The sequence below is a fragment of the Mustela erminea genome, chromosome 4, assembly GCF_009829155.1.
Source record: "Mustela erminea isolate mMusErm1 chromosome 4, mMusErm1.Pri, whole genome shotgun sequence".
Lineage (NCBI taxonomy): Eukaryota > Metazoa > Chordata > Mammalia > Carnivora > Mustelidae > Mustela > Mustela erminea.
This window is the reverse complement of record NC_045617.1, coordinates 2,549,995-2,574,002: the sequence shown is the minus strand read 5'-3', so window position 1 is coordinate 2,574,002 and position 24,008 is coordinate 2,549,995. Positions and strand designations below refer to the sequence as shown.

Here is a 24,008-nt window from a genome sequence, read left to right as displayed (position 1 = left end):
CAGTGCTGAGACAGCGTTCCTGACCGACCACGTCCGGGGACCCGCAGGGCGGTGGTTCCCCAGAGCGGTGCCCTCGGCCATGAGCCTACGTGTGGGGTCCCCCTGCTCTCCGGCTCTGTGGATTCCGTCCAACTGAGCACAGCCCACGCTCCGCCCACCCTGGTCCCTCTCCCTGCCCTGCTGGTCACTCTCGGGCCAGAGCCAGGGATGGCAGAAAGGCCTGAACAGGCGGCTCTGCCGCTGGACGGGCAGCCACGGGGCGTCCTGGCGCAACGGAAGACGCGGGCACGGACAGTAAATGTGTCTCCGTTTGGCACGGTCTCTAAGCTGCCTTTGGGCAGCTCAGGGCGCTGAGGGATTTTGAGTCTTAGGACCCAGATGCATCAGAAAGAGAGCCCGGAGAGAGGCCCCCTCCATCACTGCATCGCTACGGCGTCAGTGAGTCACAGAACTGGGGAGAGACGTCGCGAGCTGAGCCAAGAGACTGTCCCCTCGGCCGGAGCGAAGCGCCAGTAGCCGTCTCACTGGGCAGCTCTAGGCTGGTGCAGAACTGGGGTTCAGGCCTTGTTCTCTCCCTGGGATGTTTGTTCCTGGGATCTGACAGGTGAGTCCGGAATTGAGTGGGGCTTGCTTCTATGGACGGAAAGAGAAAAATATGCCAAGCTATTCTGAGATTCATTAATAAATCGTGCATATTGGGGATAACTGAAGCGTGTTTTGTTTTGTATTTCAACCCTGTAATTGTGGTAGCCCTGAAACGTGGAGGGTTGGGGGGTGCGGTTTTCACGGCGGGCTTTGCTCCAGACGGCCATCCACGTCCCCGGGGCCAGCGGCGGCCTTCATGGGTCCCTCAGCCCCCACGGCCGTGGCAGCACCAAGCACCAAGATGAGTGTGGAGATGCCCAGAGATGCCCCCCGCTGTGAAGGGCACAGTTTCCTTCCCGGGAAAACAGGGGAGGAGGAGCACCGTGGGGTCAGCCTGCTGGAAGGACACGCGATACAAAATAGAGCCGCTTTCTGGAAACGCTCTTTTCTTAGATCAGGCCAGTATCTGCGGGACTCCAGCCCCACACTCCTTTAGGTAACTTCAGATGTACCTACTCTGGGCTCATGAGGAATTTAACATTTAGGACATTCCAACCTGTTCATTTTTTTACTCAACCACTTGCTCTGTTCTGGAGTTTTAGGAGTTAGAAGGTGGCGAACAGCCCCTTTGGGGGTAACAAAATATCTCAATACCCACAGTCCTTTGACCCGTCCCGTGCAGTGAGAAACGGAAATGCAAGGGCTGTGTCTGCCCGGCAGCCTAATGGCTTTGCACCTCGCAGGGGACAGGTTTGGAACCTCGAGGCCGCCTCTTGGAACCGACATCTCCACCCTCCACACACGTCCCCAGACCTGAGAAACGGCCAGTCGGGTCTGACAGAGCCAGTCGGAATGGCTCGTGTAGGACGGGCGTCCCTGCGCAGGCAGGAGGAGAGCTCAGTCTCGGCTCGGCGCCGGGACCCTGCTCCCCGCTTCCTTCCCTGCCCCCAGAAACCCACGGGTCAGAAATTACACCCCAAACTGTCTCCCAGATGCAGACGAAAGTCTGTCCTCACACGGTACTTTGACTCTTCAGAAGTCGAATTCATAGCAAAAACGGCCTCCCGGGAGAAGGCGCGTTGCTTGTGTTCGGGGCCGAAACCGTATGGTTCTTGGTCCAGAGAAGGAAGGAAGGAAGAAAAGCATCGCGCAGGAACACTGAACCGGAGACCACGAGAGTTACCGTGCGAAGATCTGCGTCGTCCTCTGTACCAGGTTATTGAAAGAGAACGGGACACGGTGCTTAGGTCACTTCTTCACTGAAGAAAGTTTTTGTGCATCAGCCTCAGCCCGTTTCCTTCTGCCCCCACATGTACATGTACAGTAGAGATGACAGTGTAATCTTTAGTTGTCGTCTTTTTCCCGCCACGTCCCGCTCTTTAACCTGTCTGCAACCCAAGAAACACAAACAAACGGATTCTGGTACAAACGAACGGATGGAACCCAGGGGACCAGGTGCCGTAGGTGACGCGCCGGTTCCCGGCCGGTGACGTCTACCCTAGGTGCACGGTGCCTCCAGGGGCCCGAGAAAGCAGCCGGGGGGGGGGGGGGCGAGAGGGGGAGTCCTGTCCTGTCACTTTCTGTCCCAGAACGCGCAGTGGGAAACGGCTCCTAAACAGAAAGGCCCAAGGACAGCCGTGGCTTCCTGGTCCGGAAATGACCGCCCGGGCGTGTCGGGGGGACGGGCAGGGTCCCAGCGCTGCCCACCGTGGGCGGTGGCGCCCGCTTCACCACGCTACCAGGAGCGGCCCTTGGAACGTGCGCTTGCGACTTGCTTCACTCTCCTCCTCCTCCCCGGGACTCGCAGTTCTCCGAGGCGACCCGGGCGGCGCTGGTGAATCTGCCGGAGATGAACCTGCTCCGGCCAAGGCACGGTCGAAGCCCAGGTTCTGAGTGTGTCCGCGTCTCAGGACAGAGCGCGTTGGCGTAGGAGGAACGGAATCAACAGGACGGTGCGGGAAATCGCATTCTGAGGTCTGAGGCCCCCGGGGCTGGGCCGGATGCCGTCATCAGCGTTCATGTGACCCTTGCAGCCGCCACACGCTCTGCGCTCCCAGCGCACCTGCGGACGTCATCGGAGCTCTACTTCGTAAATGAAGGACGGCCGAGGAGCAGAAGCAGCCCCGACCAGCGAACCGAGGCGCTCGGAAGGCGGCCAGGCCTCCGTCCTCCGTCCTCGTGGCTGGCGGTCTTCCCACCACGGCCGACAACACATTTGCCGTGACCGTAACCGGCCAGGAGTCCCGGAACTGCTCAACAAAGAGAGTTTGCCAGAATAATGTATTTTTCTCTTCAATCAATAGGACAGAATAATACTCATTTCCTTCAAAGCAGGAAATGCCCACCTTTGGGCTGGGGAAGTTCACTTTCAGGGCCGACGGCTGAAAAGTGAGTTCAGCACGGCAGCGCAGGTGAAGCCCCGTCAGGAAATTATTATCACAAAGAACGTGCTTCCCGCAGGAAGCCCTTCCTGGTGGCAGAGGATGGCCCAGGGCAAGGCACAGGCCTACACTGGGAGCCGGGGCGTGGGCTGAGCCTTCGGGCCCTCCGCAGCTTCCAGTCCTTCTCAGCAGTGAACGCCGCGGCAGCCGCAGACCCGGCCGGAGGAAGGCGGGATTCCTCCTACCCAGACGGCCGTCACCGTCCAGCCTCCCTCCCTCCGGCACGCAACCCGACCCACCCACATCGGGACAGGAAAAGCTCAAACACATCTCGGGTGTCACGGACAGAAGGAGCAGAGCTTCAGCTGACGCTGACCGTCGCCGTGAAGGTCCTTCCTGCGTCAGCAACACGACGGGCAGGTACTCGCACGGCATCACCCCGTTCTAAGCAGGAGGACACGGGGACAGGAGAGGCTCCCCACGGCGACACCGCACACAGAGGTGAAGCAGGACATGCCCACGGCCCAGGTGTGCGTCCCGACCGCAGCATCGGGGTCCTCTCCCGCGGGGGGTGACGAATTCGTGCAGACACCCACCTAGACAAACCGACTCAGAACCTCGGGGGTGGCCCCCAATTCCAGCCGGGGCCACGCTTGGGAACCACTGTCCCTAGGGGGGACGGGTCCGTACTTGCCGGCTGACTGACCAGGGGACGGACCCGGGGCTGTCTTCATTCCTGGTCTCCTGCTCGGGGCCCGGCTTGCGGTCGTTCGAGCCCCTCTCCCTTACGACACGAAGGCGGCGTCCACCTTCCGACTTGCGCGGCTTGAAACGCTTTATGTGGAACTGTCCCGGGGACAACGCTGTGCTGAGTCGTGAGTACAGAGTTAGGGAAGAAAGGGGGACGTTCGCAAAGGGTCCTTAATCGGCAGGAGGCAAGCGCTCTGCCCCGCGAGGCGGGAGAAGGTGCTGGAGCACGAGGGCGGGGCTGGTGGGGGCGGCAAGCTCGTCACACCGTCCTCGCCCGCCCAGCCCGCGACATTTCCCTCACGACTGACGTGCCACCTCCTTGAAGAAAGGGGGCGGCTGCACGCTCACGGGAAGCTGAAACAGCTGTCAGACCACCATCCTTCTGTCCAGGCCTTTGGAATCTCGCGGACAACAGCTCTCTCCCGCACACACGACAGCCGCCGTGTGTCTGAGAAACAACCTGAGTTCCAGGACCATCTCCGCCGTCCTGCGCCCCCTTCTCACTATCCGACTCCTGGTCTGCACGGTCTGGGGTGGCTGGCGGGTGGGGACACACGACCACGGTCACGGTCACGGCGCGTTCCTCGTCTCTCGCACGCTCCGCGGCTGACTCATCCGCCGGCACCGGCCCGCCCGAAGGTGGAGAGATCGGGAGACCTCGGGCTCGTGGAGGGCAGAGGTGGCGGCGTCCAGCCGACTTCAGCATCCTGAGCCTCTTTCGTGCGCGAGGAAGGGGGAGGCTCAGCGAGCCGCGGCGTCCTCTCCCTGCGGTGCGTGCAGACCCCTGGCCTCCTTCCTGCCATACTGTCCTCCTACGATGTGTCCAAGGACCCCCCCACCGAGGCACCGCATTGCAAACGTTACTCTCTTTCTTAAACTTCTAAATTTGAATTCAATTGATTAACCTACCCCGCATTACTAGCTTCAGAGGCAGAGGTCAGTGATCATCAGTTGCCTAGACGCCCAGGGCTCGTCACATCCCGTCCTCCCGAGAGCCCCTCACCCATTTACCCCCACCCCCGCCAAGCAACCCTGTTTGTTTCCCTTGATGAAGAGTCTCATGGTTCGTCTCTGTCTCATCTTGTTTTAGTTTTTCCTCTCTTCCCCTATAGTCCTCTGTTTTCTTAAGTTCCACATATCAGTAAGATTTTGTGATGATTGCCTTTCTCTGATTGACTTATTTCGCTCAACGTAACACCCTCTAGTTCCATCCACATCGTCGCAAATGGCAAGATTTCATTTTTTTTTTGATGGCCAAGTAGTAATCCATTGTGTGTATTTTTTATTTTATTTTATTTTTTAATTTTTAATCAATAAAATTTTATTTTCTTTTTCTTTTCTCTCTCTTTTTATTTATTTTTTATTTTTATTTTTTTAAAGATTTTATTTATTTATTTGACAGAGAGAAATCACAAGTAGGCAGAGAGGCAGGCAGAGAGAGAGAGGATGAAGCAGGCTCCCTGCTGAGCAGAGAGCACGATGCGGGACTCGATCCCAGGACCCTGAGATTATGACCTGAGCTGAAGGCAGCGGCTTAACCCACTGAGCCACCCAGGCGCCCTTCTCTCTCTTTTTAAAATATTTTCTCTCTCTTTTAATTTTTTCTTTCTTTTAAAAAATATTTTATTTATTTATTTGACAGACTGAGATCACAAGCAGGCAGAGATCACAAGCAGGCAGAGAGGCAGGCAGAGAGAGAGGAGGAAGCAGGCTCCCATTGAGCAGAGAGCCCGATGCGGGACTCGATCCCAGGACCCTGAGATCATGACCCGAGCCGAAGGCAGAGGCTTTAACCCACTGAACCAACCAGATGCCCCTATTTTCTCTTAAGAAAATAAATCTCCATCACATTTCTGGGAAAAACAAAAAATGTATTCTTTTGTGGGGGACCGTTCTGGAAAGCGGAAGCAGTGAAGACGTCCCGTCACGTGTGGTTTGAAACGCTCTGGCAGGAGCACAAGGACGTGGAGACTCGACCTCGTCTTTCATGTCCACACGGCTCACTCTCACACGGGAAAACGACTGTGCATCATCAAGCACAGGGTCCTGAGTATTTTACAAATAACTTGACATTAGAAAAAGTCAAACGTGTTTTATTTCTGTTGAGAACCTAAAACAGAGCGTAGGGAAGAAAACAAAACCTATCGGGTACCGTGAGACTGTGCTCACGTGGCCTGTTCCTACCAGCACGACGTGTCCCTCTCGCTGCCCACACGCGCACGGACCTGGACCGACCGGGAGGCTCGCGCTCGGCGGACACTGCGTTCCGCCCCCTCTGACCCATGTGACACGGGCCCCGGGGCACTTTCTGAAGCACACGGGGTTGGCTTCCAAACCAATGTGGAACCAGTTTGTGATTCACTAAGCCGGCGCGCCTGGCAGGAGCCGAGAGGTCAAGGCCAGCGCTGACGGAGTGCCGGCGGGGCCCCGGGCTCGACGCAGCGACGCCCGGCTCCTTGGCTTGACGCTGGGCCTTCAGGGCAGGTGCGCGGCCGCGGATTCCCTGACTGCGGCTCCCACATCCCTCCTACTCTTCCTTCTCCCTCCTCCCAGGGCAGGGGACGATGAGGTCGTATTTGAGGGGAAGGAGGGACGGTTGTGATGAAAGGGAAAAGGAACCATTTAAGGTCCCATCCTTGAACAACCGCCTTTGGAAGGACACTTGTTCTCTTTGGAATACCTAGGATGCGCAAGTCTGTATTTATTTGGTTCACGAATTCCTGGCCCGCATTTCGTGTTTCGTGTTCCGTGTTACCAGCCAAGGGTAAGGGAGGTGCGTGCAGAGAATATGGCCCTTGCCTTGCCGCCTGGAACGTACTGCGGAGGACATCGTCTTAAGACCTAAAGAGTCATACGCTGCCCTGGCATCTCTGAGCCCCACAGAGTCCAAAGGCCTAACCGCCAGCTTCCTGTCCTCGACGGAGACCTCCCCACCCTGGGAGAAGGGCCTCCAACCCTGCGGTTTCCGGATAAGCTGGAGCAGCTGTACCCCAGCTGGTCCCTCGCAGGCTTCCGCTCCCGGCCAGCGCACAGAATGACTCGTCAGGCCCAGCACGTCCTCCGCGGGCACCAGGGGTCATCTTGTCTTCTTGCTGCTACAAAGCCGGCCTCCCCCAGCCTATCCTCGTGGCTCTGCTCCTCCCCAGGCTGTGGGGAGTGCGTACGACCAGGACAGTCTGCCACACCTGCCCAGGGCCTGCTGTGTGTGCCGGGGCACCTTGCCCCGCTCAGGGAACGGGCCCCTGCCTCCCCAAGGGGGTGAGCCGGCGGCGCTCGACTCTCCCCCACTGTTGGCTGCGGGGCTGTGCGCCAGGAGTGGGGCTCTCGCGTGCAGCGTCACTTTGACCATGTCGAGTGCTCACCCCTCCCTGGGGGCGGGGGTGGGCAGCGCTAGAATCAGGTGCTCCTGATTCTAAAACCCAGCCACGGGGACCCAAGGGAAGTGCCAGAGCCGTGAATCACGTTTTTTTGGAAACTGAGGGATGTGGTCTCACTGAGGACTCAGGCTGCGCCGTGGTCCACGCGCCGCCGTCCGACCCGTTTCTGCTTTCCTCCCCAGTGTGCTTCTTTGCGAATGGCATGCCACCGCCGGACACGTGGGGAAACGGTATTTACGCAATACGGCTTTCTCTCTGAAAAGTGCGGCAGTATCGCAGGGCTGGGTTAACTGTTTGGGGAAATGTTTGTACTCTTTACTGTCCGCAGAGAGAAATGCTCCGATACGCTCCTTTACAGACAGCTTCAGAAATCACGCGAAACTAGGCCGAATGTGTATTTAGGCAAGCGGCCGGCAGAGCACAGACCACAGCAGCGCGTCTCAAACACGACCAGCCCCGGGAGATGCTCACCTTTCAAGGTAGCTTTCTTAAGGACCTTCATTGCGTACAGCTGCCCGGTGTCCGAGCCCTTGGTCTTCCGCACCAGGAACACCTGGGAAAGAGAGCAGGGACATCTGAGGTTGGACTCGGCCTTATTTGAGTCGACAGAACGATACGTGGGGGAGTTTAGGTGGAAAAATCCAGTAAAATAAATACGTAAAAGTTCCTCTAGCACCTCCCTTCCTCACAGGACCCCGCCCGGTGTCTGCTCTGTGACCTGGAAGACACGACGTCCCTGCACAGGAATGTGGGTTGAGGGAGTCTGTCCTCGGTTCGCCGCGTGCTCTCCAGCCCGGGAGGCGGCTTCTGACCCAGAGCGTCCTGGCCCAGGGACAGCTCCTGCCCAGCCGCTGCCGCCACTCGGGGCATAGACCAGGGTCAATGCCAAGGATCCCTCCCTTCCCCGCCCAGACAAAAATGAGGGCAAGAGGGACAAGCCGGACCCACTGGATGCTGCCCCAGGAATGAGGGCCAGGCAGCCAGGGACCGTTAGGAGCAGGTTCCCCTTTCCCTTTGGATTTGGACTACTCTGCCACTGAGCGTTACTGTTTATCTTTGGGGGACACGTGACATGTCTGCACTTATCGACTGGATGAAGCCGGCTGTGGCGCAGGTCCCGGGGGGCAAAGTCTGGGGTCCCACGGCCACACAGGGTGAGACACAAGCGTGTGCAGACGGGGGTTCTGCGTGGGGCGTCCTGCTGGGGATGAGCCTCTCGATGGGCAAGGAGAGCCGCCCTAGCCGCGGTCAGAAGGCCGGGCTGTGCAGAGAAAAACTCTAGTGCATGACGCGTTACGTCCTCTGACTCATGGGAAGTCGTGCGCCCTGCAGTGTATCCGCACACGCTCTGGTCCCCTCAGGTCTCCAAGCCCTGTCCCCAGGCTGATGCAGGCGCGCGGACAGAGGGGAGCAGCCAGGATCCGTGTGTTGGGCGGCAAGCCAGTGAGCAGGTGGGAGAGGCTGGGGGCCCCCTGAGGGGCCTGGGCCCGAGCATCAGTGCCCAGTACTGCAGAAAGAAAGCTGTGCCCTAAAAGGCATGGGGCTGAGGGGCACGGGTGTCCGTGGCGGGAAGGGGCTGTTGGCTAAACAACAACTCTAGCCGAGGGGGAGTGTGCCCTCTGGGTGCAGAACACTGCAAAACTGGACCTAAACACTCCAGCTGAGCCCCAGCCAAGGGGCCGAGGATGGCCGTGCGGGGCCGCGGGCTGAGCCAGCCTGGGCCACAGAGTCACCACGCGGAGAAGCTGCCGCGGTTCCTTGCTCAAGCCCTCCGTGCACCTCCACTGGGGGCCGCGGACCTACTGACGCTTCACAGTGAAGCCCACTGGTCAGCCCCAAGACGGGCGTTCTCAGAAGACCAGTAACGGCATTAAAACCGCTCTTCCAACATGTGCAAGAGCCGAGCCGTCTTTTCTGCATTCTCGTCCCTTTGTCCAGCTCCTCCCCTGCAAGGTAAGGACGGGGTGCGTGACGCACACGGGGAACACGCCCGAGAGCGTACGTATGAGCTCAAGGACTCGCGGACACCCTGTTCCGCCCGAGGCTGCCCTGGACGCCGAGTCCTCGGGGTCCGCCATCCATTAAGAGTAGTGGAAATGATATCAAATTTTGTGTGAAGCATTGCTCATAAAACCATTTTCTCTTTTGTATTTCAGGCTTTTATAAACGAGGTGATTGAAGGTGACGCTGTTTATACACACGTGTCGTTAAAAGAGCTCTTCCCTTTCTGGAAAGAGCTGGAAGAAACTCCATTCTCGCTGTGCTCCGAAGCCCACACTATGCGCCGGGCCGTGGGATTCGACTGGAACCACAGCAGGAGGGACCCCGGGGGAAGCAGGGCCCGACAGGAGGCAAACAGAGCCTCGAGGGCACAAGCCACGGTGCCATCAGTGCCACAGTGAAGATGGTCACGAGTGTGAAGAGGAGCTCGAGCCGCAGGTGGCCGCTCCGGACTGCGCCCCGTGCCGCCACCTCTGGGGCTGGACGCGTCGTTCAGGAACACGTTCCATTGCAGTGAGGTACGTTCTGGTTAATCCCAGTAATGTCAGCACCTGCAGGGCCGACCTTCCGTCTCTAACCCAGCGGTAACGTGCTCCCCAGTCCGTTCCGACCACTTCTTTAGCAGCTCAGCATGTAACATGCAAGGACATTGCTTGGGGACACACAGAGACAGATCCTGTGTCACTCTACATCGCCCCCAATCTTCAGGTGTCGTTGTAATCAGCAAAGCCACTGCCTGATTCAGCAAACCTCTCAGCTCCGAGAGCCGCAGCGTCGCCACCGGTCAGCAGTGCGCCCCACAGGGGAGCCGGCTGGGGGGCAGTCGTGCACCTGCAGGGGATGCCGCGGGATGCCGGATCCTTCCTCCGAAGGAAGACGTTTAAACACCCATTCTTATGTGCTACGAACTAAGTGACAGGGAAGCCAGGGCATGTTTTTGTTTGGGTTGATCCCGTCTCAGAACGTGGGAACTGTCACCTGCCTCTCTCCCCTGAATATTTTAAAGAAAAGAATGTTCCCACACCGACCCCTGGTGTTCACCCACGAGGGACACCAAGGAACAGGCAGGGGGACGGGAAGGAGGGGCCGGCGTCACTTCTGGGCTCTCCGGGGGCTCCGACGCCTCTCCTGCCTGCAGACTCTCAGGGACCACCTGGTCCACACCAGGCCCGACACCGGGACACACTGTGCCGCATCTTCCAGAGTTTCACTGTCTTCCCGATTCAGTGCTTAAATCTCTTCGAGTACAAGGCTGCTTCTCCTGTCCAGGCACCGCTGCTGCCTGTGCTCTCTGGACACCCTTGAAGTCCTGACGGCTTGACAAATGACTAAGGACCAGAGATGCTCTCCATGACTCCCAGCAAACTGCTCTGGAAAACTGGTTATTTTGCTTCCTACACTTTGCAGGACTGACCTGGAGAGAAGAGCTTGCGCTGCCCTCCGTGTGGTCCTGCATCGGGCCCATAAGCCCCCGCCGTCCCTCCGAGAGATGCCACCAATAGGGAGTCATCTTCTGGGGTGGAGCTGCTTCCATCTGGGGACCAGGCCTCTGCTGCACAAGTAGAACAGAGCCGCCGAGGGAGGACCCATCAGGGCCCCTGCTATGGGCAGGACGGCAAAGGTCCCTGGGACGAGCCTGCCGTTGGAAGCGGGCATCAGCGTGAAGGCCACGTGTGGGAGAGACGGCACTTACTCCTTCCTGCGGCTCCGGCGCCTGCAGTCACCACACAGAGGGAAGACGGAATGGACGGGCCCAGTGACAGGGGAACGGAGGGGCCCAGTGACAGGGGAACGGAGGGGCCCAGTGACATACAGCCTCGGGACACTGAGGTCCAGATTCACGCTGGCTCTTCGGTCCCAGGAGCAGAGGCAGGAAGGGTGAAATGGGGACATTCCATTCCGTCTTGTGTTTCTCTTCTAGAGGCGAAAGCAGGACGAGCCTGCATCAGGACGTACAGTGCTTGTTTAGGGGCGATGAGTAAAACACCGTGCAGTGTCGGAACATGCGGCGTTCCCCCTCGTGTCATGAGTTTTGCTTTTATAAGAAATTCCCGACAGGCAGCACTGCGTGGACCAAGAGAATGTCTACCTGCGGCTCTCTAGTGCCTGATGTTGGCCCCAAGGCATCCCAGGGCCCTTCTGAGCGGTTTCCGGAGTCCTGTCCCGTTTGGTCGGCACCCCTTGTCCGCCGGGGGCTCTGGTCTTCACTCCCAGGCCCGGGGGGCCCCACCCACGAGCTGTGAATTAGGTCGTGAGCAGAGGCTGGAACACCCGTTCACGCGGCCACTGCCTCTTCCTCTTCGCTCTCGTGCTCGCCATTACCTGCCGCGCCGTATGCGGACCGGCCCCGTGCGTGTGGACGAGCAGGTGCGCGGGAGGCCGGGGAGGACAGCACGGGGCGCGACAAGCACGGCTGTTCCCACGGTTCCACCAAACACCATTCGCTGTTTGACTTGTTTTCCGAAGAACAGCTTTTGAAAGCAAATTCAAAATTTGAAATTCGGAGGGAACTGGACAAAGCCTTTTCTCCCTTCCTCTGGAACCCCGGTCTGGGAGGAGGGCATCTTCAAGGGCAGCTTCTGTCCAGGTGAGTGTCTGGACAGACCCCTCGAGCCCCAGACGCGTGGCTCCGTTGAGCTCAGAAACGTTGGTCTGTGGGTCTGTTCCCACAGCCGGAGCTGCGGGTGGTGGGTGGTGTCCACAGCGAGGTCAGAGGGACCCAATCACATGGCAGTGCCCCCACAGTGGCCCACACCTGGACCGCTCGGCGGAGAATGTGCGCCAGAAACAGTCCCTGGGGAGTGTCTGTGGATTTGCTTGTCTCCGTTCTGAAATCCTAGTTCTTAGAGAAAGAATGATGCCTTCTCCTCTTTCCTGACATTTCTAATGAGCGGCGGACATCCCATCACCACTTCAGTAGGCTCTGCCGTGTGCCTTCAGTAACGCTCCCCAGGCTGTCAGAGACCGAAGTCTTCATTCCCTGCTTCCCGAACACCTTACAGTCCACATTACATGGCCGTTTTTGCAGGACACGAAACTCTGAATGCAGAAAATCTGGCGTGGCTCAAAGTGACTGTTTGTGTGTAACTGAGTGTACGCTCCTCCTTCCCACGTTACTGTACGAAAGCGGGAAAGAAAACAGAAAGACAGTCCACCTTATATGCAGGCCCAAAGAGAAGTATTGCAAGCAATCCCGTTTTCATGGTCTGAAGAGACTTGCAGAGCACCACTAATGTGTTCCTAGTCGTGCATGAAATCAACAGGCACCAGACTGCATCTTGACACAAAGTCCTCTGAAGAACGGGCAGATCTGGTGAATGTCCACGTGCCATGCAAAACGACACTTGGAAAGCTGGTTGCTGCTCTGCCTGTGTCCCAGGGAGGGGCCGTACCGCTCTTCTCGGGCCCCGATACTCCAGAAATCATGCCTTCAGGGTCTCCGGATTTCTCGCTGTTGCACGGGGACGTGGAGGACCCAGCACCGCGCTGGAAGGACCCTCACGCAGCCGGCACTGAAGATGTCTGCGGTCCGCGGGACCGGATGCGGCCGGAGTGAAGGGCCGCCCACTTCTCATTCCTGGGAGGGACCGGCCTCACCACACCTTGACGGTGACGCAAAGGGCCTGATTCTGTGTGCAGATAAGCTGAGGCCACGGCTGGAGGGCCGTCCAATGACACGGCTCGTGCCGACCCCATCACACAGAGAGGGAAACTGAGGCTCGAGAGAGCGTCTGCACAGCTGAGACACCGGGCAAGGAGATGAGGCTGGCGGCGAGGCCCAGCCTTCCTGACCCCTCGGTGCCGGCCACGCGCCAGCACGAAGGACGCCGCTTTCTTCCTTCTGGTCAAGTCTGCTCTCGGGGAAGCATGGCCTCAAGGTCAAGAACGCTCCTCACTGTGGGGATGAGGAGACGCCCAGGAAGTCTGAGGAGAGGGGCACGGTGCGGGCATTCCTGTGGGCCCACACAGTCGTGGTTCACACGCCCCACACGCGTCATGAGCGTGCAACATGCGTGTGGGTGGCAGTGCGCACGGGGCTCGCAGACGGGGGGCTGTCCGCGAGCCTCACCCCCTCGGCCTCAGGGTCACGGCGCCCATGTTCAGGAGCCGGCCTGGCCGTCGCTCGCCTCCCCTGACATTCAAGTGCTTCCCGCCCTGGGATGGGGGACCTGCCAGGGCGCGCGAGCCCCGCTCAGGAGGAATCCAAGCTGCAGCTTACCTTTCCATAGGATCCTTGTCCTAGAACTTTGAGCAGTTCGAACTGGGAGGGGTCGGCCTTCTCGAAGCCTTCCTTCACATGGTGGCTGATGTCGATCTCCTGGACGGTGCCTTCCTCCTGCAAGACAGCAGCGGCACACGGTGAGGACCCCACCCGCGGCTCCTCCTGGCTCACCGCCTCTGCCCTACACCGAAGTTACCGCGCTGGCTTAGGTTACTGATTTTAAGGACTGCGGTAAAGGCAGAGAAAATCTCTTCTCGACCCTCAAGGTCGTCCAGCCGGACTGAGGGCTAAATTTACATGAGACTGATGAATAGGAGAAAAAAAATCAAAGTATTATTCTGTGTGCGCAGAGGGTCAGTGACAACACGGAGACCTAGAGAAATGACCAGAATGGGCAGTTCTTTTGTTTTTTGGGTTTTTTTTTTTTTTTAAAGATTTTATTTATTCGAGAGAGAGAACGAGCGAGCACAGACAGAGGGGAGGGGTAGAGGCAGAGAGAGAAGCAGGCTCCTCGCTGGGCAGGGAGTCTGAGGGGGCACTCGATCCCAGGACCCCGGGATCATGACCGGAGCCAAAGGCAGAGGCTTCACCCACTGAGCCTCCCAGTGCCCCCAGTTTTTATTTGTTATAGACAAAAGGACAACACATCTGCCAGGAATTGGCCAAAGAAGGCCTGACTTTGGGAGCGTCTATTAACTAGGAATTCTAAAGAAAGAGGATTTGTGCTGGGGCAGAGAACCAGGAAAAAGGAGCAAAGGCTCCTTTCTCTAGGGACAGACGGTCTCTAGCTCCTGGTAACGGGTGGTACCCTCCACAGGGCGGGCATACCGCGACACGTGTGACATCACAGAGCTTCACACCGTTGTCCTTATGTGTGCCTATCTTGGGAAGCAGGCCAGGGGAGCTGGTACTGTGTTCTTTTCTGCATGGATATTTGTCCTTAGGTCTCATCTCAAGGACACGGCAGAGGTTCTCCACAAAATCCATCCTGCATCTAACACTTTGGGCCAAAGTTGGGATAGGGTTGATCATGGAAGCCCTGCAGCAGAATGAACCTCCGGGACTCTGTCCTAATGTCTGCGGGCTGTGCTGCAAAGGGCCGTCTGCAGGCCCCACACGTGGCCCTGGCTTGTGACATGCAGACGCGTGTCCTCTTCCTCCTCCTTAAAGCATGTCCTTGGCTCAGCTAATGCCAAGTGCTGTTCATTGGTCTCCCAGGGACCATGTTTCAGAAGAAGCAGTCAGATAGGTTGTTTTCTGCCAGTCCAGAAGCAAGATTCCCCAGTAGGAAAAAAAGCCCTTGATCTTTCAATGAAAACATTGACAGAAATCACCATGATTTCTTCATCAGAGAACTTCCTGTCCCCAAAGACGCATCACTTCACTTATAACCCTGGGAATCCGCCCGACGCCAGCAATGGGAAATTGGAAAGCTGGAAAGGAGGCGCTTTTCCTGACACCGGAGGCTGCTGCTGCTGAGTCCCTGCTCTGCTTCTCCCTGACACCGGAGGCTGCTGCTGCTGAGTCCCTGCTCTGCTTCTCCCAGACTCCCTTTCCAGCCCCTCCGTCCACCAGAGCGCTCACCCCTGCTCCGTCATCTTGGCACTGGGCGAAGTGCTGAACACCAGCAGAATGGGTGGGCCGAGAAGCTCGTCTAAAAATAGCGACCAGTAATCACAAGCACATTGTGTTCTGGGCACTCAGGACTTCTCATTGTTTCTTTCATTCCTTAGAAAATGGTTTTGAAGTAGAGATTCAGTCCTAGTGAGGCCCAGAGCCGCGAGTGTGGGAGATGGGTTTCCACTCCCGGGGTGCTGGGACGCCCAGCTTCTCGCCGGGTCTTAGTCCAACGCAGATACTTTCAAGTGAAATCAGAATAACAATAGATTACATTACAACGGTCTCTCTAAAATGTAGAAAAATGTCAGTTTCTCAAAAGTTATGAGCTGTACTGTTTTATCTGTGTAACCAGCACTGGACACCTTTTAAAGTAGAGTGAGGGGGTGCCTGGGTGGCTCAGTGGGTTAAGCGTCGGCCTTCGGCTCAGGTCATGATCTCAGGGTCCTGGGATCCAGCCCCACATCGGGCTCTCTGCTCAGTGGGGAGCCTGCTTCCCCCTCTCTCTCTGCCTGCCTCTCTGCCTACTTGTGATCTCTGTCTGTCAAATAAATAAATAAAATCTTTAAAAAAATAAAGTAGAGTGGGGTCATACGCGCTGCAACACCTCACCCCAGGCAATCTGCCTACGCGGGAACGTGTCACTTTTTCTCTTCCGGTGGAGAGAGAACACTCCAATTTCCACCTCGTTGAGGATTTGCCATTTTTGCACAAGCAATGGTTTTTCTGATTGTGAGCAGAAACAATGAATATAGCCAAAATGGATTCTTTTTGATTCGTTCATAAGGTTCCAGGAGCGCGGGTAGGAGGCGGCCACTAGAGCGTCACTGATTTGTGATCAGGTCTGGAATAAGTAAGGATCTGGAGCGCAGGCCACCCGTCGGGGGTATCATTAGGCTGCAGCCTGGGGAGGAAGTCACGGTTACCGACTTGCCCGCTAACGCCTCGGACCTCCTGGACCAGCCCCTTTCCTGTTAACACAGCACGTTCCAGCCACGGGCCCACTGACCACCCTCTCCCTACGCCGCTGTCCGTCCCCCAGAATCCGATTTCCCTCCTGAAATAACTTCCATCACGCAGCCGTGGTAAAGCAGTCCCCACGCCCCAACAAGGTCGTAATTCCCCAAATCCCATCTTTCCGCAGCTTCGTTAACAAAGTCACATGCTGAGTAGAAAGTCCAAGTCACGCTGAGCACGGGCGCAGGGGGACGGCACGGGCGCAGGGGGACGGTGCAGGGCGCAGGGGACGGTGCAGGGCGTGGACTCTCAGCGCGGCCGCTGCGACCTCCCCCGACCACACTTCACAGCACGTGTGTGTTTCATGACGATTCCAGATCATTCCTCGTCTTTGCGGAGAGCCGGAGGCCCTCGGTGGCAGTAAATGAGGTCCCTCCGCGCACTGGGACGCTGTCCGGTGGCGCACTTACTGTGGGAGCCCCCCGGGCCCGGTCCCTGGACCTCCCCACCGCGTCCGCGCTCCCGCAGCGCCAGCCGGTGAAGCCGACCTCACACGTTGTCGCGGGACGCAGGCCGGGGCCAGTCCCCCAGCGGCCCCCCTCCCGCCCACCGCGCCCCTCCCGCCGCAGCCCTTCCCTCCTCCCGCTTCAGACGGACGCTCACAATCTCCGCGAGCATTTCAAGTGTGGCGTATTCTCGCTGCCCAAGAACTTAGAGCAAGCGTACCCCAAGCCCACAGCTAGTTCCCTCCGAGAAGGGGCTCGGAGACCTCGGGCTTCGTCCCCTGATCACTGGCGCTGCGGCTCTCCTCCTGCGTGAGCTCGGGAAGGTCTTTAAGAGCGAAACCCGAGGGTGCCCCATTTTAGATTCCGGAGTTTTGCCTTTCTAGTGACATTTTGGCTTGAATTTGCCTGAGGATACTTTTTCTCTTTCCCAAAACCTTAAAAGAAAGAAAGAGGGGAGGCGAGGGGAGGGGCGGGGAGGGGCGGGGAGGTTGAGCCGGCTGACCACAGGGGCCCGGGTGGCAGGAAACAAGCAGATGCAGGCAGCGAGGGGGCCATGCCCAGGCATGTCTGTCCTGTTTCCAGATAGAATGTCCTGTTTTTTGGCTGATTTTTGCCCAAAAGGGCATCTAGAATTACAATAACACCCACGTCTCATTTTGAAATAAATGCCTTTTCTTTGTTATCACACAGGCTATTTTATCTAGAACTCTGTGGATTTTAATATTATTCCTTTAAGAAAATAAACTCTGTCCCTAAATGCTCTACACAGGGCACTAAACGTTTGGTTTCTAGTGTGACTCCTATAAAGGGTTTTTTTAAAATAGGTTGAGAAATTTGGTGAAGAGAAAGTGGTACCTGCTTCAGCAAGAGGGTTTCAAAAATGTTCTAATGTGAGAGAGAAAAGCTAGAGAAGAAGACAGTTTACGTAACATCAATACGTGACAAGATAATTTGTGACAATGAATTTTTAAAATCCCTCTTGAATTGTGTTTGGACTTCTGACGGGTCCCAGAGCTTGTCGGGCACGTAACCCAGCAGTGCCGGGCGGGGCTGGTGCGGGACACCTCACAGCGGTCCGCTCCTCCCTCACAAGGTCCCCTTCTTAGAGAGTCCTCCGTTCCGAGGCACCGGATTTTCATTCATTCATTTATTTATTTATAAAGATTTTATTAATTTATTTGATAGATACAGAGAGCACTTGTAGGCAGAGCTGGAGGCAGAGGGAGAGGCGAAGCAGGCTCCCCTCTGAGCAGGGAGCCCGATGCAGGACTTGATACCAGGACCCTGGGATGATGACCCGAGCTAAAGACAGACGCGCCACTGACTGAGCCACCCGGGCGCCCTTCGTGTCATTTTGAAAGGGAGAATATTTGTGAAAAGCATGTGCAGACTAAAAGTTGTGAACTATTAATGATAAAGACATAGAACATAAAAATTGGGCAAGTGCCAGCTTCACCTCCAGAACAGGGGGCGAGTTCATTGTAGAAATCACCAATCACAGGTAGGATATCAATCCCGCGAAGGGTACAGATGGATGATGAAACAGGTGGTTTATAAAAGTGTAGAAAAGAACGAGAAAGGGCCTAGCCTCTGCGTCGCTGGGAGCAAGTCCGTCAGAGCCACGGGGGAGCAAGGAGCTTGTCAGATGTGCAGACCCTGGGGTGGGGGTGGGCAAGGCCTGGACCCTGCGGAGGACGGGGTCCTGGCTCGGACGCAGAACGGGGCTGCACGGAGCTTCCCGGCCCACACCAGCCCTTCCTCCCTCCTCCAGCGCTTCCCACCGACGAAAGTGTAAACCCCCTCCGTGAAAATCAGCCTTCATTGTCCCCCCGTGCCCCCTCCAGGCTACCCCGGAGGCAGACACAACTCTGAAGGGATTTTCCAAACTCAGGGTCTCCGGTAGTTCCTCTATCCACTGGCTCTGGCTTCCACCATCTCACACCAAGTCCGGACAGAGCGCTACACCCGGGGGTCAGATCCCCAAGCTACCCACCACTCTGTCTTCCTCAGGACGTTTTCCTCACGGGCACCCAGGATGTCTTGCTCCCTGGGACCCTCCTACCTCCCATTCTTCTGGCTCCTCCTTCCTTATCTCCCCGCCTCAGTCCCTGGCCTTCTCCCCCGGAATCACCCCCTTGGACCTCACCCCAACCTGTGGCTTTACGCCAACCTTTGGACGCGACCTCTCCCCAGGACTCCGACCCTGGAGGCCCATCACAAGCAGCTGAATGTGTGTGAGAGCCGTCTGAGGGGCACAGGGTCCCGTTCCTCCTTGAGGTTTTTCTTCATGCAGGGCTGGGTGCAAGGTCCACTGGGACTTGTCACCAGCACCTGCCCTGTGAGGCCAGGAGGCCTCCTCAAGTTCAGAGCTTTGCCAACTGTTATCAAGGAGACAGTCAGCTTTCACCGCCCCTCGTTCTGGGTTCTCCCTCTAACACAGGTTTTGGCCTCTGAATATTTGCTACTAACTTCCCAACTCACTAAAGCATTTCCGTATTTTAAGAAAGATGTAAAGACGTAGACAGTATCCAGTACTATAGACTGGTTTTAGCAACACAGTCTAGGGAGTTGCTAGAAGCGGCAGTTTGGGGATGCTTCTGAGGCAGACCACCACAGCTGTCTGTGTCTCCTCCGGGAGGTACAGCTGAGAGCGGAGGCTCTAGAGGGCCCCGGGAGGTGTGGGGTGGCGGGGGGGTGGGTAGTGGGCCGTGGGGGGCACCCCCGGGAGCTCCTGAACCGTCTCTGTAGGTTTGGGGTCTTTGTTCCCAGTAGAGCTTGCTGGACCCATGAAGACACACGGCTCACTGCGGAAACCCCGGGGAGGATGGCCTCGTTCATAGAGCTAATATGACGTGAGAATGACCAGAACTACAAACCTTAAGAGCCAGAAGGACCCCCTTCTTTCAGACAGGTTGGGGGGCTCCTTCAGCGCATTGGGGGCCTGGACCCACCCTGCAGGCAGCACCACAGCCCACAGAGCAGGCCCGGGCCCGGTGGGAGTAGCGTTGCACCTGCCTTGGGCAGCGTGTCTGCTCTCTCCGCCGTGCGGGGACAAGGCCCCCTGCGTTTGTCCCATCCATTTCTCGGGACACCATGTCTGCAGAAAGTTTCCTCTCCATCTCTCAGGGGCAAAAATAAGCTGAGCCACTTAGTATAGGACATGAGTCGAAACCACGCTGGTCCTATCACTTGCTGGAATCCAGACCAAACGGGGATAGCTTTATTTAGGAAGAAATCTACAATTGCACAGGAGGGAGGTGATAAGGAAGGCTGAGGCCTGGGAAGAGAAAGGAAAATGCTGGTGAAACGCTGAGACAGCAGACAGAAGCTCTGAAATTTCAGGAGAGGGACACACGACACCGGGCAGGGGAAAGATGGGCTCAGCTGCCCGAGGTCTGTTTCCACCCTGCTCGTTTCCAGTGTAGGAAACACAGGTGTGTTTGACCCGGTGCTCATGGGCCGCAGAATTCCCGGCGGGCCGGGCATCTGTGCCGACACACACAGCCCGCTGCTCGCACTCCTCCCGGGAGGCTGTGTGCCCTTCTTCCCAGGGAAAAAGCATCAGCAGAGAGGCGCTGTCACCGGGGTAGCTCACAGCCGGGAACACTGGGCCAGGACGGGGCGTCTGCACCAGGCGTCAGGGCAGCACGGAGTGAAGGACACAGAGGCGGCCCGGGAGACGCGGCTGAGCCAGTGCCCCTCCATCCCCAATCCCGCCCTCGCCCGCCTCCACTCCTGTTAGTTCTGGTTGCCGAAGTGAGGTGAACGTTCCCCTCTGTGCTCTCCGCAGCAGTCCGGCTTTGCCGCCCTCACCTGCTGTCCCCTCCCATCACCTTCCTGTCCATCCTCCGGGAGGGCCCCCTGCCCCGGCCCCCGGGGAAGCAGCGTCCGTGAGGCGCGAGGCACGGGGCTGTGGCGCCGTCCCACTGTCCTCCAAAGCTGCCTTTGCTGAGGTGCTCGTGGGTCGTCTCTAACGCGAGCCGAGAACGGCACGGTTTGCAGATGTGAATTGATGCAGAGCCTCACCACTGGGTGTGGCTGGAAAACGTGGGCCTTGGGTCCCGCCCCAGAGACGTCTCCTCCAGGAACCGATGGCCTTCTGGGGGGATGGTGGTGTTCTGCAGCAGCAGGATGGGCGCGCAAAGGGGGCTGACGACCTTATTCCTTTGCACAACTTTCAATCAGCTCCCAGTAAAGACCGGCGGAGGGTGATGGGCCCCCGGCAGGAGCTCACCGAACAGACAGTTACCACCACGCTGCTTCTCTTCCTCTTCCTCAGAACCTTTACACGTCGGGTCTGAGACGCATAGCACGGAAACGGATGTACTGGGCAGTAAGAGAAAACACAGGCTTTAAAATCCCAGATGAGGAGCCTACGTGATGACAGCCCACAGCGGCAGTATTTCTGAGGAAGCTACAGTCGTACCCCGGTGAGAGCCGGAGGGACAAACGTCAGGCTTTTTCCAGCAAAGGGTACATTTCGTTTATCTGAATATCACCTTCTCCAAGACTGAAGTATTTATGTATTTCTTTTTTACTTATTCAAGTTTATTCATTAATTTTTTTTAGTAATCTCTACACCAAACATGGGTCTCGAACTCACGACTCCAAGATCAAGAGTCGCATGTTCTTCCGACGGAGCCAGTCAGGCGCCCCAATTAGTTGTGCATTTCTGACCTGATATCCTCGTCTTATTTATTTTCCCCAAATCGACACTTTGTAAATGTTTGATAAGTACCTCTATCAGAACAAGTTATAAAAAAACGGGTGTTCCTAAGGCTCCTGGGTGGTCCGTCTGTTCTACTGATTCCCGCCCAGGTCATGACCTCAGGGTGGCAGGATCCAGCCTGGAATCAGGCTCCGCGCTCAGCCGAGTTTGCTTGGGTTTCTCTCTCCTGCTGCCCCTGCCCCCCACAACTGCACTCTCTCTCTCTCTAAAATAAATAAATCTTTAAAAACAAACAAACAACAACAAAAACCCTGATGCTCCTGATGGGGCAGAATAAGGAAACGCTGAATCAGCCAGTGGTCAGCAACCTGGTGCCTGAACGGCTCTTTCGCTCACATGAGGCTGTTTTCTGTTTCGAGTCCTCTGCAAGCAGAGTCTGTGAACAGCCCTGGGTCCCCAGCCCACACCTGGGCACCAGCCTTGCCCAGGATGCCCTGAGCCACCCGGTCTGACAGTGACACGTCCGTTCTCACGACGGATCATGGCCCGCTCTTCTTCCCTCTCTAGCAAAAGGGTCAGTCCCGCGGCCGGACTACACCGCTAGAGGCAGAAGACAAATCTACGAGTGTCGTTGTGGGGGTTTCACTTATTTTTCTCATCAGAAGAAACTCTGAGGTGTGGAACCACGGCTCTCCAGCACCATCCATAAGAACTTACATCCGGGGCTACTGGTCAGAGGGTAGGTTCAAATCTTCAAAAGGGCAAAGAATATTCTCCGAGACAATGTGAACCACCAACATCGACATGGGTTGTTTGTGTCTCTGGATAGATGCAGAAGATCCTCCCTGACTGTCAGTCTTTCCTGGGGAACATGTCGTCAAAGGTACAAACTAATGAAAGTTTCTCTGGCGTCCAGGCGCCAAACCACCCAAAAGCCTAGTCAAGGGCAAACAGTGTGCTGATGGCAGAAACCACGGGCTGCAGTAATTCCCGAGCTCGGGGGCTTAGGGTGACAGCACCTTCTCCAATGGAGCGAGCACAGGAAGGAGGGAGCCTGGGGAAAGACCGATGGGGCGTCTCTCAGCATAGCCGTGTAGAGAAAGAAATTTGGTTTCCACAAAGAAAAAGGGGCTTACGTAACAGATTTTCTTTTAATGGTCCAACAACTCCCGTGGCAATAGTTACTGAGACGGACGGCTCCGACTGGAAAAGCCTGATCCTGGGATGTGGACGCTCCCCGCCCTTCCTCCGAAAGGAGCCGCGCACGGCAGCCCTCCCTGCAGGAGGCGCTGGCACCGGCCCCAGGGCAGGGTCTAATCTGCTGCGGGCAGGCGAGCAGACTCTGTCCGGTACAGATAAGCACGAGCTATTCAAACTGATAACATTATTCCCATTCAGAGGGGAAGAATTTGCAAAAGGATCATAAGATGCCCCTTGCCTGGGGAGAATAAAGGCAGCACCACTGTCCAGGGCGAGCACGGGATGAGCTGTTCTGGGGAAAACGGTTATTCAAGCCCTGACAGAAAGCCCTGCTGTGACAGAAGGTCATCAGCTGCAATGCAAGAAAGATCTCAGGAGCCGCTGTGTTTTAGAGACAAAGAAACGTGAGCAGAGAGAAAACCTCCAGGAATAGGAAGTGATGGTCTTCCGCGCCCACGGCCTTTATCCCATACAGAATTCCCACGTGTGTTCACACCTTCTGACCCAGGAATCTCAGCGTTCAGACTTTATAAGTAAAATTTGAGTATAGGAAGCTGTTTCTACAATGCTTTTTAAAAAATATCTAAGAATGAAGAAATGGGAAACAATTAAATGTCCAGGAAGCTTGGAAGAACTCAGTGAATGATGATCCATCGCCCGCGTCAGATTGTACATGTGGCATTAAAAGCGACTGTGCCGCTTACAATTGCTCCCGGAAAGATGGGATACTTGGGTGAAACCTAACAAAAGGCATACGGTCGCCGTGTGCTGAAAACCACAGAATGCTGCAGAAAGAAATCAGAGAAGAGCTAAGTAGACACAGAGATGCCGTGTCTGCAGAGCAGAAGACGCAACCTAGTGAAGAGTTTAATTCTCCCAAAACTGATCCGTACGTATAACACAACTCGTATCAGAACCTCAGCGAGGCATTTCTGCAGGTGTAGACAAGCTCATTCTCAAATGGAAGTGCAAATGCCCCAAACCAGACACAGCTAGAAACAATTCTGAGAAAGAATGACCAAGCGGAAGGAGTCACCAGAGCTGTGTGACGGCTGACGAGGTCGCTGGAGTGATGGCGGGAGGCCGGTACCGGGGAGGGGCAGACGCGGGGGCCAACGGAACAGAAGGGGAGCCCTGGAATGGACCCATCCAGTTACGCCCAGCTGCTCTCAGACAGTGATGGCAAGTTAATTCATGGAGGACGGAGAGTCTTTTCAACAAAGAGTGCTGGACCAGTGGACCCCAAGGGAAAAAAAAGGAAAAAATAAAATAAAAGCAAAGTGACCTAAATCCCATAACTTCTACAACAATTTACTAAAAGTGGATCGGAGATATAAATGTAACCATAAAACTATAAAATGTTTAGTAGAAAAGATTCAGGACCTACAGCTAGGGGGAAAGTTTTTAGATAGGACCCCAAAAAGCATGATCCCTAAAAGAGAACATTGATAAATTGAACTTAATCAAAATTTAACATGTTTGCTCGGAAAGAGTCCGCGAAGAAGAAGAACAGAGATGCCAGAGGCTGGGAGAAAACCCTTGCACAACACTCATCCAATAAAACACAAACCCAGCAAAGGTCTGTGTCCACAGCATGAAGAATTCTCAAAACTTGACAGTAAAATAAAACAATCCGATTAAAAAACGGGCAAAAGAGATGAACAGTCGTTTCACAAAAGAAGATACATGGACGGCAAAGAGCCACATGAAAATATACTCAGCATCTTTAGCCATCAGAGAAAT

At 56.2% G+C, this 24,008-nt stretch overlaps 1 protein-coding gene and 1 long non-coding RNA gene across 6 annotated transcripts in view; both read right to left on the bottom strand.

Moving 5' to 3' along the window:
* The window catches only part of RPS6KA2 (ribosomal protein S6 kinase A2), a 303,443-nt gene that overhangs the window by 67,563 nt on the left and 211,872 nt on the right, over positions 1–24,008 (bottom strand). For all 5 annotated transcript variants that reach the window (XM_032338508.1, XM_032338510.1, XM_032338513.1 and 2 more), the window contains 2 exons: positions 13,314–13,430; positions 7,565–7,646 (listed from right to left, as the gene is read on the bottom strand). In XM_032338508.1, coding sequence (XP_032194399.1) covers positions 7,565–7,646; positions 13,314–13,430 — 199 coding nt within the window. The remainder of the gene's footprint in view (positions 1–7,564; positions 7,647–13,313; positions 13,431–24,008) is intronic.
* Positions 20,993–23,433, bottom strand: LOC116587965. Its single transcript, XR_004284718.1, has 3 exons — positions 23,423–23,433; positions 21,681–21,684; positions 20,993–21,196 (listed from the first exon to the last, which is right to left on the bottom strand). It is a non-coding gene; the product is annotated as an uncharacterized LOC116587965 (long non-coding RNA).